This window comes from Globicephala melas, chromosome 14, assembly GCF_963455315.2.
Source record: "Globicephala melas chromosome 14, mGloMel1.2, whole genome shotgun sequence".
Taxonomy (NCBI): domain Eukaryota; kingdom Metazoa; phylum Chordata; class Mammalia; order Artiodactyla; family Delphinidae; genus Globicephala; species Globicephala melas.
The window spans coordinates 39,614,988-39,633,961 of NC_083327.1; the positions used below are offsets into that span (position 1 = coordinate 39,614,988).

At 39.0% G+C, this 18,974-nt stretch overlaps 1 protein-coding gene across 1 annotated transcript in view; it reads left to right on the top strand.

Annotated features, from left to right (window-relative positions):
* Positions 1-549: 549 nt before the first annotated feature.
* Positions 550-18,974, top strand: part of FIG4 (FIG4 phosphoinositide 5-phosphatase) — a 137,038-nt gene continuing 118,613 nt past the window's right edge. Inside the window, exon 1 of the mRNA XM_030882838.3 lies at positions 550-818. Coding sequence (XP_030738698.1) covers positions 753-818 — 66 coding nt within the window. The 5' untranslated portion in view covers positions 550-752. The remainder of the gene's footprint in view (positions 819-18,974) is intronic.

Consider the following 18,974-nt stretch of genomic DNA (forward strand, 5'->3'; position numbering starts at 1 on the left):
CACTGCATTACACTCGGCAGCTCATTTTTAGAATTTACAGATGGTTAACCTCGTGCACAAGTATGTGGCAAAGTTGGTAATTTCCAACTTTAGATTATTCAAAAAAAATTGCTTGAACCACACACCCTCTGGACAATGTGGGTTTTGTTGACTCTCCTAAGGGTAAAATAGACAACAAAGAGGGCGAGGGCGGCGGGGAAAACACACTCAGTGAAAGAACATTGTTAGGTTTCCAAGAACGCAGAAGTAGGCGGGGAAAAACAGACCAACTTGGAAATGGATCTATCTGCAACTCGGAGAACCCCTTCAAAAGAAGCAATCCAGTCCCAAAAGATCTACTTTTCTAAAGAGAAGGACCAGATAAACGAGAGATTTGACTAAACCAGCAGCTCCTTTAGCCGCCCATTTTTTCTCTTGCCAGTACCAAAGATGGCGCTCTTTGCTTCCTCCCTCGGCAGTACGCAGGTTCTGGGAACCTCTACACGACCTCTCTATGGTGCACCCTCCAGCCCCGCCCCCTCCGTGCCTGGGGCTGGGCTTGCCTGGAGGTGGAGCGTAGGATCCGGAAACACTTAAGCGTGTTAGCTGGTTGTCTATACATTTGTCGACCAGGCGGCGTTTTTCTCGGCTGAAGCTGGGGTGCAGGGTCTGAGACGTCTTCTCTTCGAGTCTCCTGGGGTAGAGGACAGAGGCTGCCACAACCTGGGCCGCGGCCTGGGGCCCTGCCTTGGGGGCCCCCACTAGCTCGGGCCATGCCTGCGGCCGCCGCCCCCATTATCAGCTCGGTTCAGAAACTGGTCCTGTACGAGACTAGAGCTGTGAGTACCCTGCGCAGTGGAGCGCGGGCGGGAGGATGGCGGCCGAGTAGGTGTGGGGCAGAGGCAGCATTTACCCCCCCAGCCCCCCCATTTTCCCAGTTCCTTAATCCCAGCGGCGGGGAATATGCCCGAGGGGGCTTCGCCCAGTTATCGCACCCAGGGCTTTTGCACGTAAACATTTCCACTTAAAAGCCACGGTCGGAACACACTGGCAACAGGTGTTTGTGGTATCTCAGTAATTGTTAATGAGGTTTTATACGAGTTACTGAATTCTTTGCAACTTTCAGAAAGTCTTAGAGTTCTACAGTTCACTGGTTACAATACAGGCAGGGGTATGGAGAATGTTTCTGACCTGTGAATCGGTAACTTGTCTGTTTTCTTATTCCATGGCATAGCATCGCTGTGATTTATGTTAATTACGTGCGCTTTTATTGCTGACATTTTTGGTTCTCTTTATTTGAAAGGAAAGAAAAACTTATTCTGTTTAAAGACAGTTGATTTTGTTGGGGTAACATTATTTTGCTTTTCACTTGACTTTTTTCCAACACATTTTATTTTGTTTTATTACTTCAAATTGCCATGAAAATAGTTGCTAGTAGAATAAGCAGATTCGTTTTTATGTTTAGGTTACTAGTTCCCTAAAATTTAGGGAATGGTGTTTATAGAAATACGTACTTTGTCATTTGTGTGGTTGGAAAATAAAGTATACTTTTTTAAATTGGGGTAACAGTGGTATTAGGGTCTGTGTTTAAATTACACTTTATGGTAACAAGATTGCATGTGCTGGAAACCTGCACAATACTCTTCCTTGTGCTATAGAGTGTCTTATAAGGCACAGTCAGCGGAACTTGGGTTGTCTCTACTAGATAGAAGAGTATAAGAAGGTACTTATCATAACAGTTTCTCGGTTATAACAGGGTCCTGATAGCTTGTCTGCCTCAGGTCATCATTAGTGTAGAAACACTGTTGACCCTAAATTAGTTTTGGTGACAATTTCATTTGATTAGATCCAGACCAGCAGATGAAATTACCTAATATACTGTATTTGCAAATATATTCAGTTGTCCTCTGAGGAGAGCTCTACAGAAGTATCATTTTGAAACAAAACCTTCTGCTTTCTGTACAAGTGCTGATAAATATCCCTAGGTAGAAATATACATACTATATTTAAAATACAGAAATTTCAGCCCATTAATAAGCTGAACATTCATGAGGACTGGCTGAGATGCAAGTGTTCTTTCTAAAGCACAATTCATATTATAGGGCTTTTCTGCTAACCCTTCAGTGGCTCCCATTCTGAGGAGAGTAAACTCTATATCTCTTAGTTGCCTGTTTAGTTACTGGCAACTAAATAGATCCTAGGAATTAAAAAAAAATGGTAACAGGTTGTATTAATGAGACTAATAGCTAATGCTTTTGGAAGAGTTGTATGCCAAGCACTGGTCAAAGCACTCTACATACTTTATTATTTAATCCTCATAAAACTTCTAAGGGGCAAATGTTGTTGCTCTTCCTGTTATTATTTGGTGAAGAAGAAAAATGAGGCAAAACAGGTTAGGACAGTGCTGTTGAATAGTGTGGTCTGGCAGCTGGTGCCAGGCATAGATGGTTTGTAACTGGATGGCAACAAATTGCATATAGAAATTGAGAGTGATTAGAAACTTTTACATCAATTTGACAGAGTAATTGTATTTCAGATGAATCAGCTAAACATTGGGTTTATGGTTTATGTCTTTGGCTTTCTGTTTTTAGCTTTCTTATGGAAATTTCAAGCAAATACAAAGTAAACAGAATGGTATAATAAACTCCCGTCTGGCCATCACCCAGCTCCAAAATTACCAACATTCTGTCACCCTCTATTATCTGTAACTTGTTCCACTTCCCACCCACAACTTATTCTTTTATATGGTTCTTTTTCTTTAAAATTTATGTAAATCAAAATGCACAAATCTAAGCTATAGAATTCGGACAGAAGTATACATGTGTTAACCACACGCTTATGTTGCTGTGGAAAGTTCCCTTGTGTCCCTATCCAGTCAACTGCCCCCTTTCCCTTCCTGGCAACTGATATTCTGTTTTTAAAATGTTAGATTAGATATGCCTGTTCGAGAATTTTATATGAATGGAATTGTACAGTACACACTCAAGTCTAGTGGCTTTTGCTCAGCATAATGTCTTTGAGGTTCATCCATGTTGTTGTGTGTATCAGTAGTTTGTTTCTTCTTCTTCTTCTTTATTTATTTATTTATTTTTTGCGGTACGCGGGCCTCTCACTGTTGTGGCCTCTCCCGTTGCGGAGCACAGGCTCCGGACGCGCAGGCTCAGCGGCTGTGGCTCACGGGCCCAGTCGCTCCGTGGCATGTGGGATCTTCCCGGACTGGGGCACGAACCCGTGTCCCCTGCATCGGCAGGTGGACTCTTAACCACTGCGCCACCAGGGAAGCCCCTCTTCTTATTATTGAATAGTTGTCCATTGTATACATATTCTACAGTTTGTTTATACGTTTTCCCTATTGACTTAGACTGTTTCCACATTTAGACTGTTGTTAATAAGCCAGCTGTGAACATTCTTGAACAGTTTTATTTGTAGACATATGTTTTCACTTCTCTGGGTAAATACCTCTTAATGAAATTGCCGGTCATAGGGTTGATGTTAGGTGGTTGCACCATTTCACACTCCCATCAGCAAGGTATAAAAGTCTCCATTGCTCCATATCACTGACAGCATTTAATGTTGTCAGTCTTTTTAGTTTTAGTTATTCTAGCGGTGTATAATGGCATCTTATTATGGTTTTAATTTGCATTCCCCTAATGACTAGTGATGTTGAGCATCATTTCATGTACTTATTGGCCATTTTTATATCTTCCTTTTTGAAGTGTCTGTTCAAGTCTTTTGCCCACTTTAAAAAATTAGACTGTTTGCCTTTTTATTATTGATTTGTAGGAGTTCTTTATATATTATGGAATCAAGTCCTTCATGATATATGTATTGTGAATATTTTCTTTCAGTCAGCAGCTTGCCTATACATTTTATTAATGATCTTTTTTCAGCTTTATTGAGGTATAATTGACAAAATTGTAAGATATTTAAGGTGTGCAATGTGATGATTTTATGTATATATATATAATTTTATATACATATATACACATTGTGTTAGCAATCTTTTGATGGACAGAAGTTTTTAATTTCAATGAAGTATAATTTATCAGTTTTTTCCTTTCATAGTTATTGTTTTCTGTGTCCTATCTAAGAAACCTTTGCCTACTCCCTGAGCACAAAGATATTTTCCTATGTTTCCTCTAAAAGATTTATACTTTTAACTTTACTTTTAGGGGTGTGTTTCATATTAAATTAATTTTGTGTATGGTGTGATGCAGGGATTGCATTGCTTGTCTATTGTGGAACAAATTACCTCCAAACTTAATGGCTTTAAACATTTCATATTTCACAGTTTCAGTAGATTGGGAATCTGAGTGTGACTTAGCTGAGAGCTTCTTACTCAGGATCTCATAAAGTTGCAGATGTCAGGTGGGCTACAGTCCTCTAGACTGGGCTGGAGGATTTACTTCCAATATGGCTCACTCACATGCTTGGCAGTTGAGCTGGTTGTTGACAAGAGGCTTCAGTTCCTCACCTAATGGACATTTCCACAGGACTCCTTGAGTGTCCTTATGATGTGGTAGCTGGATTTGTCCAGAAAGAATGATCCAAGAGAAACAAGGGCAAAGCTGCAATGTCTTTTGTAACCTAGCCTCAGAAGTCACACGCCATCATTTCTGCAATATCCTATTGTTCATGCAGACCAGCCCTGTTCTGTGGTAGGGGACTATACAAGGGCATGAATACCAAGAGATGAGAGTCTTTAAGGGTTCTTGGAGGCTGGTAACCACAGGGATTGAGGTTCACTTTTTTCCATACATCAATTCTCCAACCTCATTTGTTGAAAAAATTATCCTTTATTGATTTTTTTGGTATTCTTGTGAAAAATTAGTTGAAGAAATGTGAATTGATTCCTAAACTCTCTATTTTGTTCCATTGATCCATTTGTTCTTCTTTATGGCCTTTCCAGCTTCTCTTGCTTATTATGGTTTTATAATCAGTGTTGAGATCAGGAAGTGTAAGTTTTCCAAATTTATTTTTTTCCAAAGTTGTTTTGCCTATTCTAGATCCTATGCATTTCCATATGAATTTTACAATCAGCTTATCAATTTATAATAAAAAGCCTGTTGGGATTGTGATTTGGATTTCATTGAATCTATAGATCAAATTTGGGGAGAACTGAATCTTGATAATATTGAATCTTTCAATCCATGGTGTATTTCTCCATTTAATAGGTCTTTACCTTTTCTCAGCAATATGTTGTAGTTTTCAGTATGGAAATTTTATGTCTTTAAAAAACCTATTCCTAAGTATTTTATGAACTTTTATACTACTGCAAATGGAATTTTAAATTTGATTTAACAATTGATCATTGCTAGTATATAGAAATTGATTTTTATATATTGATCTTATATCCTGAAACCTTGCTAAACTCACTGTGTTGAGAAGCTGGAGCTGGTGTATTGAATTAAGAATATGCAGATTATGACTTGCTGAATGAGGGGGCACAAGCTATCCACAGGGGTTTGGCAGGTAGCTCCCTCAGTATCTGAGTTCTCACTTTGGGGATGTGAAACCATGAGCTTGTTTTGATTGAAGGCATAGTTCGAATACATCCACACAAAGGAAGTAGAGTCACAAAATTTATTACTTATATATCTCAGAAATGTGTGGGGAGGCACAATGAACTGGGGGAAGGGCAGTCCTCCATCTCAGTTCACAAGCAAACAGGAGATAGAAAGCAGGGTAGCAAGCACCTAGTACGTTTAAGGTGGTTGGGGTAGAGGTCACTAACTTTTTGAGGGCTTAGCTCTAAGTGACTGTTTTAAAAGGTGCCCTGGGAAAAGCAAAGCAGGAATTTATGGCAGGACTCTGAAGCTTGGTGTTTATCTAAATGTCCGCACTGTTGGTATGAGCAGGGTAGAACACTGTAAAATGCCTAGGCAGCAACTCAAAATAGTGTTTTTTCTCATCACACTCATTCTAGTAGCTTTTTTGTCATTTCCTTAGCATTTTCTACATGAATATTTCTATCATTTAGGAAGAGGAACACTTCTTCCTTCCCAGTCTGCATGCTTTTTATTTATTTTTTTCTTGTCTTATGACCCTGGCTAGGACTTCTAGTACAAAGTTGAATAGAAGTGGTGAAAGCAGACATTTTCTTGTTTTGTTCCTGATCTTGGAGGGAAAGTATTCAGTCTTTCACCATTAAGTGTGATATTAGCTGTAGATTTTCATAGCTGCCCTTTATCAGGTTGAGGAAGATTTCTTTCCATTACTAGTTTGCTGAGAGGTTTTTTTAAATTTTATTTTATTAAAAAATTTTTTTAAATGAGTATACTATTTTGTTGACATTTAAATTTCACCAACAATGAGCTCAAGTATATGCTGGCCATATGTTCAGATTTTTGAAATAAAGATAAAGAAACAGACAGCTTTAAGGGTGCAGTGTATTTAACACTGCACAGTATATTCAACAATTAGAGACAATCGGGGTGGGGGGTTAACTATATAACTATACACTTAGGAGCACAAGTATAGGGACAAGCCCTGCTATTGGAGGAAAAACCCACCATTCAGGACTGAACAGAGGTCCTTGGTTGCTGACAGAATCTCCCCTTGACTTCAGACTTGAGACAAACCAAGGAGTCTGTCAGTATACAAAAACCACTGAATTCAGAATAAACAGGATAGATTGGCAAGAGCCGATTCAGATTGTGAGCAGGGTTAGCTGGAGGCTGGAAATGTTGCAGGTGAAGTCCAGGATCTGTAGATTAGAGTAGCAGTCTTCTAAAAAATGCTTGTTTCCAAGTTCCTAAGATGCTTTTCCCAAACAGGAGGAGGTCTTTTTTTTTTAAATCATGAATAGATGCTGAAATTTGTTACATGTTTTTTCTGCATCTGTATATGGCATTTCCTTTCTTTGCTTAGTATGGTGGATTACATTAATTCATTTTCAAATGTTAAAAAAAAGAACCCTTGAGGTTTTTTTTGTTTGTTTTGTTTTTTGGTATATATCACTTGGTCATGTTGTGTTATTGTCTTCATATATTGCTAGACTCTATTTGCTAATAATTTGTTAATAATTTGTTAAGGATTTTAACCTTTATGGTCAAGCTTTTGATTTATCATTTTCTTTAACATCTTTGTCTGATTTTGGTGTCATGGTAACTCTGGCATCATAAAATGAGTTGAAGTGTTCCTTTCTTCAGTTTTCTGAAAGTGGTTGTGTAAGATTTGTATAGTCGATTTACAATGTTTTATTAGTTTCAGGTGTACAACATAGTTATTCTATATTTTTATAGATTATATTCCATTTAAAGTTATAAAATATTGGCTATATTCCCTGTGCTATACAATATATCCTTGTGGCCTATTTATTTTATATATACTAGTTTGTACTTCTTAATTCCCTACCACTATCTCGCCCCTCCCCCCTTTCCTCTCCCCACTGGTAACCACTAGTCTGTTCTCTATATCTGAATCTGTTTCTGTTTTGTTATATTCATTCGTTTGTCTTATTTTTTAGATTCTACATATAAGTGATAACATATAGTGTTTGTCTTTCTCTGTCTGACTTACTTCACTAAGCATAATACCCTCCAGGTGCATCCATGTTGTTGCAAATGGCACAATTTCATTCTTTTTTATGGCTGAGTAAATTCCACTTTACACACCCCCCCACACATCTTTATTCATTTGTTGATGGACACTTAGGTTGCTTCTGTATCTTGGCTATTGTAAATAATGCTGCTGTGAACATAGGGGTGCATTATCTTTTCAAATTAGTGTTTTTGTTTTCTTCAGATATATACCCAGGAGTGGAATTGCTGGGTCATATGGTAGTTCTATTTTTAGTTTTCTGAGGAACCTCCAAACTGTTTTCCATAGTAGCTGCACCAATTTACATTCCCACCAACAGTGTAAGAGGGTTCCTTTTTCTCCACATCCTCACCAATTTGTGTTCTTTTTGATGATAGCCATTCTTACAGGTATGAGGTGATGATATCTCATTGTGGTTTTGATTTGCATTTCTCTCATGATTGGCATCTTTTCATGTGCCTGTTGGCTGTCTGTAAATCTTTGGAAAAATGTCTATTCAGGTCTTTTGCCCATTTCTAATCAGGCTGTTTGTTTTTTTAATATTAAGTTGTATGAGCTGTTTGTATATTTTGGATATTAACCCCTTATCAGTCATATCATTGGCAGATATTTCCTTCTATTCAATAGGTTGTCTTTTCATTTCATTGATAGTTTCCTTTGCTGTGAAAAGCTTTTAGGTTTAATTAGGTTCCATTTGTTTATTTTTGCTTTTGTTTCCTTTGCCTTAGGATACAGATCCAAAAAAATATTGCTGCCTATGTTTTCTTCTAGGAGTTTTATGGTCTCTGGTCTTATATATAGGTTGAGAATCCATTTTGAGTTTATTATTGTATGTGGTTTGAGAAAATGTTCTAATTTCATTCTTTTTCATGTAGCTGTCTAGTTTTCCCAGCACCTCTTATTGAAGAAACTATCTTTTCTCCATTTTATATTCTTGCCTCCTTTGTCATAGATCAATTGACCGTAAGTGCATGGGTTTATTCCTGGGCTCTCTGTTCCATTGCTCCATGTGTCTGTTTTGATTATTGTAGCTTTGTAGTATAGTCTGAAGTTAGGGCAACTGATACCTCCAGCTTTGTTCTTTTTTCTCATGATTGCTTTGGCAGTTTGGGGTCTTTTGTGGTTCCATATAAATTTTAGAATTATTTGTTCTAGTTCTGTGATAAATGTCATGGGTATTTTGATAAGGATTGCATTAAATCTGTAGATTGCTTTCAGTAGTATGGTCACTTTAACAATATTAATTCTTCCAGTCCATGAATATAAGATACCTTTCCATTACTTTGTATTATCTTTGATTTCCTTCGTCAATATTTATAGTTTTGAGAGTATAGGTCTTTCACCTCCTCGGTTAAGTTTATTTAACCCTAAGTATTTTATTTTTTGATGTGAATTTAAATGAGGTTGTTTTCTTGCTTTCTCTTTCTGATAGATAATTATTAGTGTATAGAAAAGTAACAGATTTCTGTGTATTAATCTTGTGTCCTGCAACTTTACTGAATTCATTTATTATTTCTAATAGTTTTTTGGTGGAGATGTTAGGGTTTTCTATATATAGTATCATGTCATCTGCAAATAGTGACAGTTTTACTTTCTCCCTTCCAATTTGGATGCCTTTTATTTATTTTTCTTGTATAATTGCTGTGGCTAGGACTTCCAATACTATGTGGCAAGAGTGGGCATCTTTGTCTTGTTCCTGATCTTAGAGGAAAAATTTCAGCTTTTCACTGTGAGTATGATGTTAGCTGTGGGTTTGTCGTAAATTGCTTTTCTATGTTGAGATATGTTCCATCTATATGAACTTTGATTAGAGTTATTACCATGAAAAGGTGTTGAATTTTGTCAGGTGCTTTTTTTGCATCTATTGAGATGATCAGGTGATTTTTATCCTTTTGTTTTGTTAATGTGATGTATCACATTGATTTATGGATATTGAACCACCTTGCATCCCTGGAATAAATTTCACCTGATCATGTGTCTGATCCTCTTTATGTATTGTTGAATTTGGTATTTTGTTGAGAATTTTTGCATCTATATTCATCAGACACATTAGCCTGTAATCTTCTTTTCTTTTCTTTTTTTCTTGTAGTGTTGTTGTCTGATTTCAGTATCATAGAATGAATTTGGGAGTATTCTGTTCTCTTAAATTTTTTGAATCATTTGAGAATGCTAGGTATTAGCTCTTTATATATTTGGTAGAATTCCCTTGTAAAGCCATCCAGCCCTGGACTTTTGTCTCCTTGGAGGTTTTTCTTTTATTACAAATTCATTTTCACTACTGTGATCTGTCTTTTCAGATTGCCTATTTATTCCTGATTCAGTCTTGGAAGAGTGTACATTTTTAGAAATTTAACCATTTCTTCTAGGCTGTCCAAGTTGTTAATATATAAATGTTTGTAGTAGTATTCTCCTAAGATTTTTTGTATCTCTGTGATATCGGTTGTTATTTCTCATCTTTCATTTCTAATTTTGTTTGTTTGGGTCCTGTGTTGGTTTTTTTTCTTGATGAGCCTGGCTGAAGGCTTATCAATTCTGTTTATCTTTTCAAAGAAACAGCTCTTGTTTTCATTGATCTTCTTTTTTTCCTTTGTCTCTATTTCATCTCTGATCTTTATTATTTCTTTCCTTCTGCTGACTTTGAGCTTTGTTCTTTTTCCCCTTATTCCTTTAGATAGTAAGTTAGGTTGTTTATTTGAGATTTTTCTTGTTTCTTAGGTAGACCTGTATTGCTGTAAACTTCCCTCTTAGGACTGCTTTTGCTGCGTGCTGTAGATCTTGGAAAGTTGTGTTTTTATTTTCATTTGTATCGGGGTACTTTCTTATTTCCTCTTTGATTTCTTCATAGACTCATTGACTCATTGGTTTTTTAGTAGCAGGTTGTTTAGTCTCCACGTGTTTATGTTTTTCCCGTTTTTCTTTATGTACGTCATTTCTACTTTCCTACTCTTGTGTCTGGAAAAAATGCTTGATATAATTTTTGTCCACTTAAATTTGTTGAGACTTGTTTTGTGGCCTAGAATGTGGTCTGTCCTGGAGAATGTTCCATGTGCACTTGGAAAGACTGTATTTTGCTAGTTTTGGATGAAAATTCCTGTGGATATCTATTAATTTCAAATGGTCTAATGTGTCATTTAAGACTACTGTTTCCTTATTGATTTTTTTGTCTGGATGATCTGTCCATTGATGTAAGTGGTGTGTTAAAGACCCCTACAACTAGTGTATTATTGTCAATTTCTCCTTTTATGTCTGTTAATATTTGCTTTATATATTTAAGTGCTCCTATATTAGGTGAATATATGTTAATGAATGTTATATCCTCCCTTGTGTTGATCCCTTTATCATTATATAATGCCCTTCTTTTGTCTTTTGTTATAGACTGTTTCAAAGTCTATTTTGTCTGATATGAGTATTACTACCCTACCTTTCTTGTTTTCATTTGCATGAACTATTTTTCCAGCTGTTCGTTTTCAATCTGTGTGTTTCTTTAGCTCTGAAGTGAGTCTCTTGTGGGCCTCATATGGATGGGTCTTGCTTTTTAATCTGATCAGGCACCCTGTGTCTTTTGATTGGAGCATTTAGTCCACTGACATTTTTTTTTTTTTAATTTTTGGTTGTGTTGGGTCTTTGTTGCTGCGCACGGGCTTTCTCTAGTTGCGGTGAATGGGGGCTACTCTTCATCGCAGTGTATGGGCTTCTCATTGAGGTGGCTTCTCTTGTTGTGGAGCACAGGCTCTAGGTGCACAGGCTTCAGTAGTTGTGGCACACAGGCTCAGTAGTTGTGGCTCGCAGGCTTTAGAGCGCCAGCTCGGTAGCTGTGGCGCTTGGGCTTAGTTGCTCTGCGGCATGTGGGATCTTCCCAGACCAGGTCTCGAACCCGGGTCCCCTGCTTTGGCAGGCGGATTCTTAACCACTGCGCCACCAGAAAAGTACAGTCCATTGACATTTAAAGTGATTATTGTTAGATTTGTACTTACTGCCATTTTGTTACTCGTTTCTGGTTGTTTTTGTAGTTCTTCTCTCTTCTTTTTTTCTTTTAGTTACTTCCCTTGTGGTTTGATAATTTCTTTAGTGGTATGCTTGTGTTTCTTGATCCGTTTTGTGTATCTATTGTAGGATTTTGATTTGTGGTTACCATGCGGTTCATATATGTTGACATATTGACTATATCTACTTGTTTTAAACTGGTAGTCATTTAAGTTCAAACACATTCTAAAGGTCTATATTTTTTTACTCTCCTCCCCACGTTTTGTGTTTTGATGTCATGTTTTTATATCTTCATATTTATCCCTTAACTATTGTAGTTATAGTTGATTTCACAATTTTTTTGTCTTTTAATCTTTATACTAGCTTATTTAAGTGATTGATCCACAGTCTTTACTGTATATTTCTTTCCTATTGTGATTTTTTCCTTTCTTATAGATTCTTACTTGTAGCCTTTTCTTTTCCACTTAGAGAAGACCCTTTAACATTTTTATTTAGGGTGGGTTTAGTATTGATGAACTGTTTTAGTTTTTGCTTGCCTGAGAAGTTCTTTATCTCTCCTTCAGTTCTGGATGATAATCTTGCTGGGTAGAGTATCCTCAGTTACAGGTTTTTCCTTTTCAGCATTTTAAATATATAATGCAACTCCGTGTGGCCTGCAAAGTTTATGCAGGAAAATCAGCTGATAATCATATCAGATTTCCTTTGTGTGTGACTCCTTGTTTTTCTCTTGCTACCTTTAGAATTCTTTTTTCTTTAACTTTTGCCATTTTAATTGTGATATGTCTTGGTGTGGGTCTCTTTGGCTTCATCTTTTTGGGGACTCTGTGATTCCTGTGCCTGTATATCTGTTTCTTCTTCAAGTTCAAGAAATTTTCAGTCAATTTCATCAAATACATTTTTTTAAAAAGATTTATTTATTATTTATTTTTTTAAATTTATTTTTAGCTGCATTGGGTCTTAGTTGCAGCATGTGGGATCTTTGTTGAGGCATGTCGGATCTTTCATTGTGGCATGCGGGCTCTTTGTAGCACATGGGCTTCTCTCTAGTTGTGGCATGTGGGTTTTCTCTTCTCTAGTTGTGACACGCAGGCTCCAGGGTGTGTCAGCTCTGTAGTTGTGGTGTGCAGGTTCCAGAGCACATGGGCTCTGTAGTTTGTGGCACACAACCTCTCCAGTTGAGGCATGCCAGCTCAGTAGTTGTGCGTGGGCTTAGTGCCCTGCCACATGCGGGATCTTAGTTCCCTGACCAGGGATCAAACCCATGTCCCCTGCATTGTAAAGTGGATTCTTTACCACTGGACCACCAGGGAAGTCCCTCAAATACATTTTTGACCCCTTTCTCTCTTTTCCTCTGGCATTTGTACACTTGATGTTGTTTCAGAGGTTCCTTAAACTGTTTCCATTTTTTAAATTTGCTTTTTTTTTTACTTCCTAGATTGGGTGATTTGCATTATACTGTATTCCAGATCATTTATGCATCCTTCTGCATCATCTAGTCTGCTGTTAATTCCTTTTAGTGTTTTTCAGTTATGGTATTCTTTTGTTCTGACTGGTTCTCTTTTTATATTTAGTTCCTTGTTAAAATTCTCCGTTTGTTCATCTATTCTTTTCCCTAGTTCAGTTAGCATTCTTATTACTAATGGTTTGAACTCTTTGTCTGGTAAATTACTTATCTGTGTTTCTTTAGTTGTTTTTTGTGTTTTTTCCCTCATTTTTTTATTTGAAAGAAATTCCTCTGTCTTCTCATTTCACTTAACTTTCTCTGCCCTGTGAAATTAGGTGAAATAGTTACCTAGCCTGGTATTGAATGGTGTCCTGTTGTGGGAGTGTCCCTTTACAGTCTGCAGGTACCCAGTGGCTTTGGTGGGAGAGCTAGATCTGTTGTGAGCATGAGTCATGTCTTTCCCCGTGGTGTGCTGGTAGCTATCACCTTGGTAAGAGGTGGGCCTGGGGATGGAGGGGTTGGAACCATAGCCAAGCATGAACCAGGGCTTCTCTCTGCTCATTGGCCTACACCACCCTATCGGCGGGGTCAGATCCCAAGTTGCTGGAGGGTCAGGTCTGAGCTGGTTCTGTTGCCTCTAAGTGTGTGCTCTCCCCCCTCCCAGCTTTGGCACCTTCACCGCAGAGGGGAGCAGTGCTGGAGAAGAGGGGCCAGAGTGGTGCCTGCTGTAGGCCAGGGTGCGCTAGGGCAGTCTCAGCACACCAGTCAGAGTTCCATATTGCTTCCAATCTTTTGCCTCCCTGAGCACCAGGAATGGCTGCCCTTGCCCCATTCAGATGTCCTGCTGATCCAAGCTGGTGATGTCCCCCAGAGTTGCACGCTCTCCTCAGTTGCAGCAAGCTTTACCCTAGTGTTCCATAGAGCAAGAGAGTCTGGCGCCAGTGCTTATCTCAGGCCGGCGCGCGGTCATGGGAAGCTGGCCAGAATCCTGGTCAGTTTCAATCTGCTTCCTCTGCCTTGTTTCAGGAGTAAGCGAGCATGTGTGTGCTCTTCACAAGTGAAGTCTAGGTTTTTACAGCCCTGCTGTCAGTCCCACTGGTTTTCAAACCAGTTAAGAGGACTTGACTTCCTGGTGTCTGACCCCAGGGCTGGGGTGCCCAATATGTGGTTCGAACTACTCACCCCCTGGGGAGGATATCTCCAAGCCCATGTAACCCCCCCCTCTTCTGTGTCCCCTCCCAGGGGCCCAGGTCCCAAACTGATTGCTTCTCTTCCCTTCCTACTTGACACCATGTGCTCGCTCTTAGAGTCTTGGCTGTATGAGTCTTTCTGCCAGTCTCCAGTTTTCAGTGAGAATTGTTCCACATGTAGATATATTTTTGGTGTGTTCATGGGGAGAGGTGAGCTCTGCATCCTCCTATTCTGCCATCTCGATCCCCTTCCTGTTCGATTTTTTATAAGTTTGCTAGAATTTACTACTGAAAGCATTTGGACTTGAAGTTGCTTTGTTGGGCAAATTTTGATAATCATTTTTTATAGTAGGTATAGAGCTATGCAGAGTTTCAGTGGGTCTTGAATCACTTCTGATAAGTTGTGTTTTTCAGTAAAATTTTCCATTTCATCTTAGTTGTTGAATTTACTGGCATCAAGTTGTTCATAATGTTCCCTTATTAACCTTTTGATCTCTATAGGATTTGTAGTGAAGCTCCTTCTTTCATTCCTGACATTGGTGTTTTGTGTTCTTTATCATTTTTTTGGATCCACCTTGCTAGGCATTTATCAATTTTATTACTCTTTTGAAAGAACCAAATTTTGACTTGGTTAATTTTCTCTATTGTTTGTTTTCTGTTTAATCAATTTTTGCTCTTAGGCTTATAGATAAGCCTCTTCCTCTTATAGATTTTGGGTTGATCAGTTCATTTTTTTTAGCTTCATAAGGTACAAATTTAGATCATTGACTTAATTTTTGTCTTTTCTAATATAAAGCATTTAAAACTATAAATCTAAGTAGAAAAATAGTCAAAAGACTGTGGAAAAAGTATTAGTAGCCTGAACAATAGATAAAGCAGTATATTCTTATATACAAATTTTTTTAATAAAACTGAAAAATGAAACACCTGACAAAAAGGACAAGGACCTGAATAGGTGATTTGCCAAAAAAGTATGACTATGAAATGATGTTCAACTTGCTAATAATTAAAGTAATAATGTGAAAATAGATTCCCATTTTTCACTTGTCAGAATGGCAAAGATTGGAAAGATTGACCAAGTCGTTGTCGACACGTGTATGAAAGAAATGGGCATTCTTGTTTTGGTTGATGGGGAGGGTATTAATTGGTTGTGAAGGAGTTAGGGGACACATTGAGGAACAAAAGAGACAGTGAGCAAGATAGGGTGCCTCTTATACTGAGCCTTCATTTAGAAGGGAAAGTCGGTAGAATTGCCCCGAGGTGAGGTTCGTGTTGGCATTGTCACCTTGTGTTTAGAGGTGGATTTTGAGGACTGTTTGGAGAGGAAAGGGAGATGGGTTGCTAGATAGCGTGCAAGAAATACAGTTCTGGCCTTGGGAAGGTTCTGCTTCCTCCAAAGCTTTACCTGTTCTGTCATTCAGCACCTTCATGTTGTCCTTTGGCTCATGTGACCCAGGCCTACAGATAAACTAAGGCCAGATCCTGCCCTGATGCTCATACATCCCAGTGCAACTAGGAGTTGCCCACAGGTGATTAGCAATCTGAAGTTATCCTGGAAAAAAACTGCAGTTTACCTTAGATGATTTCCAGTTTCTAGCCTTTAATACATGATGCCCTAGGGGTCTTACCATTGCAATAAGTGACCATTTCATAACAAAGAAATGAACACAAAGCAGTTAACTTTAAAATTGGTAGCTGAACGGAACTGTGGCAGATTTTTGTGTCTGCATGTGTTTTGTGGGAGTGAAGTTGTTAAGATAATTTTTACTTTTGCTAGCTCAGAATTGTTAGTGTGTATGTTTGTATCTTTGTGTTTATTTAATTCCTGCCTGGTTCTAAAAAGATTTAAGGAAGCTTCTCCCTCCTCCCCACACCATCACATGAAACAGAATAAAATAAGTAAGAACCACTTCATGAGGAATGTAGCTTATTTAATTAGCCCTTGATTATTAGTCTTGATTTGGGAATTAGGGGATAGGAGAGGACAGCATAGGATGTGGTTCACTAAGGGACTGTGGAACTGGGAACCAAATGATATAAACTGGAGAGAGAATCAAGGTGAGGATAGCAGATTTAGAAGATGTGATTGGGGGTGACAAAGTTTCCACTTGTTTCTAGAGGTGATTTGACACTTGCCCATCAGTAAAGCCCTGAAGCTGTGAAGAGTGAGCTTGGCGACATCCCTCTCTATCAGAGGCTCCTTTCCCTTTCTGGACTGCGTTACCCGTTGTGGGATTGCAGGAATCAGAGGTGGCAGGCCTGCAAGATTGTTAAAGATTGTGAGAAGTAACTTCGTGATGATCTTTAAAAATAATACCTTTATTCTGAAAGTTCAAGTGAAGTTTAGTATTAATTGAAGCTGTCAGACAACCTAAAATGTCTCCTTTTTCAAGGAGGCTGATTTTTCTTCCCTCAGCTGAAAAGTGAGTGATTAATTAGCCTGTCATTATCAAAGGAGATGATAATGTTAGTAGATACCGAATTTCCTGTTAAGTGGATTACCTATTGTATTCCATTTGGAGTTCAGGTATATATTTTAGAAAGACATTCATCTTTAAATCAAGTCACCACTGTTAAAGCTACATATTGAAATTTTAAGCTTTTTCTTGATACTTAACTTTCAGAAGAGAGCCAGCTCAGATCATCTTCTATCTTAATAGGCATTTTAAGGTAGCTTTTTTTGGTATCCTAATTTTGCACCCCAGTTCTTGCCAAACCGCCACCCCCCAACAAATCTACTAACATACACAGATGTTCTCCCCCGCGGAGTCGATTCATCTCATCCGCGTCTATGCATGCATTCAGGCAGTCTAGCTGATGTGTGCCTGATTTATGGAAGTCTTGTACACTCCAATTACTGCTCCCTTTTCCTTCCCGGTTGCTTTTGGGCATTTTATTTACCTCCTTTTTCACCTTCACCATTTGAATTTCAGACTGCCAGTACTTGAGATGACCTTTCCTTCTTCCTACAATCTCTAGTTATTACTAAGAATTTACAATGAATTTAACCCCAACTTTCCAGATATGTAAGTCTCTTCTCAGCACATTCACATATGTTAGGTATTCTTACTGGCTTCATCTTCTTGAAGCAGTGGCTCAAATCTGGACTGGTTGCTCCCAAGGCCTCCAGCACAGCCGCCATCCTGGATCTCCCTTGACCATCATTCAGCAACCTCTCTTGTGATGATCTCCTGACTTTCCCAGAGCCTGTATTTTTTTCTTTCTTGATTTATGCCCTCATTTTGGTGGAGCACCTCCTTCAGTTGCTTCATGAGAAAGTGAAACTTGTGTGACTCAGATTGGGACTTCAACCCACAGGCTGGGACTCGAATCCAGCCAAAACCCAGGTTGGGACTTGAACCCACAGTCTTTTAACTGAGATTACACCCTGGTCTCAGGTCTTAATGAAGCTCAGGTTCCTGATGTCTCATCGCAGAAAGAATTCAGGGAGAGACATTGATAGGTAAGAAGTGGATTTATTTAGAGAGAAACACACTCCACAGACAGAGTGTGGGCCATCTCAGAAGGCAAGAGAGGCACCAGGGTACAGGGTTGTCAGTTTAGGGGTGGATAATTTCATAGGCTAATGAGTGGGAGGAGTGTTTCAGCTATTTTGGGGAAGGGGAGGGCATTTCCGGGAATTGGGCCACCACCCACTTTTTGACCTTTATGGTCGGTCTTGGAACTGTCATGGTGCTTGGTGTGTCATTTAGCTTGCTGATGTGTTACAATGCACATGTATGCAGTGCAATGTATACTGAGGCTCAAGTCTAGTGGAAGTTGACATCTGCCATCCTGGACCTATTTGGTTCTAATCAGTTTATGTCATGTCCTCGAGCTATGTCTTTCTTTTAAAGGTTGTGCCCTACCCCCTTCCCTCCTGTTTCAAAAGGGTTCATGGACAGGAAGTTTTTTGAGCCCATACATTTCTGAAAATGTCCTTATCCTACCCTCAGGTTTGATTGATAGGTTTAATGTTGAATTAAAGATTGAAATTAATTTTCCCTTAAAAATTTGAAGGCATTATGTCCCTGTCTTCCACCTTCAGTGTTGCTGTGGAGACTTTCTAGTGTTCATTCATTCATTTATTTATTTATGGCTGTGTTGGGTCTTTGTTGCTGTGTGTGGGCTTTCTCTAGTTGCGGCAAGCGGGGGCTACTCTTCGTTGCAGTGCACAGGCTTATTGCAGTGGCTTCTCTTGTTGCAGAGCATGGGCTCTAGGCATGCGGGCTTCAGTAGTGTGGCACGTGGGCTCAGCAGTTGTGCCTCACAGGCTCAGTAGTTGTGGCGCACAGGCTTATTTGCTCCACGGCATGTGGGATCTTCCTGGACCAGGGCTCGAACCCATGTCTCCTGCATTGGCAGGCGGATTCTTAACCACTGAACCAGCAGGGAAGTCCCAGTGTTTCACTATTCTTGATCTTTAGTTTGAAGCCTTTTTTTCCCTCTTTAGAAGCTGTGCTAGCTCCTTTTTACCTTCAGTTTTCCGAAATTTTACACTCCTACCTCCAGAGATAAAAGATGCCACAGATTTCCGTGCCTTTGGAGATTCTGTAGTATAAATTAGATTGCTTCTTGACTTCCCACAGCTCTCTTGGGCATGCTTTTCAGTTTCAAATGATTTTTTTTGCTGCTACTTCATTCTTTCTTTTGCCCTTGGGGCTTATGTCTAAAACAAATGACCATAAAAAACTTTATTATGATTTTCGCAAGGCTTCTGGGAGGAACAGAGGTGTTCACTCCTCTGTCTTTACCCAGAAGGCTACCCATTTGCTCTCCACCCAGCTCTGCTGTGGATTTTGCCCCCACTTCACGGAGACTGCCCCTTGCCCCTG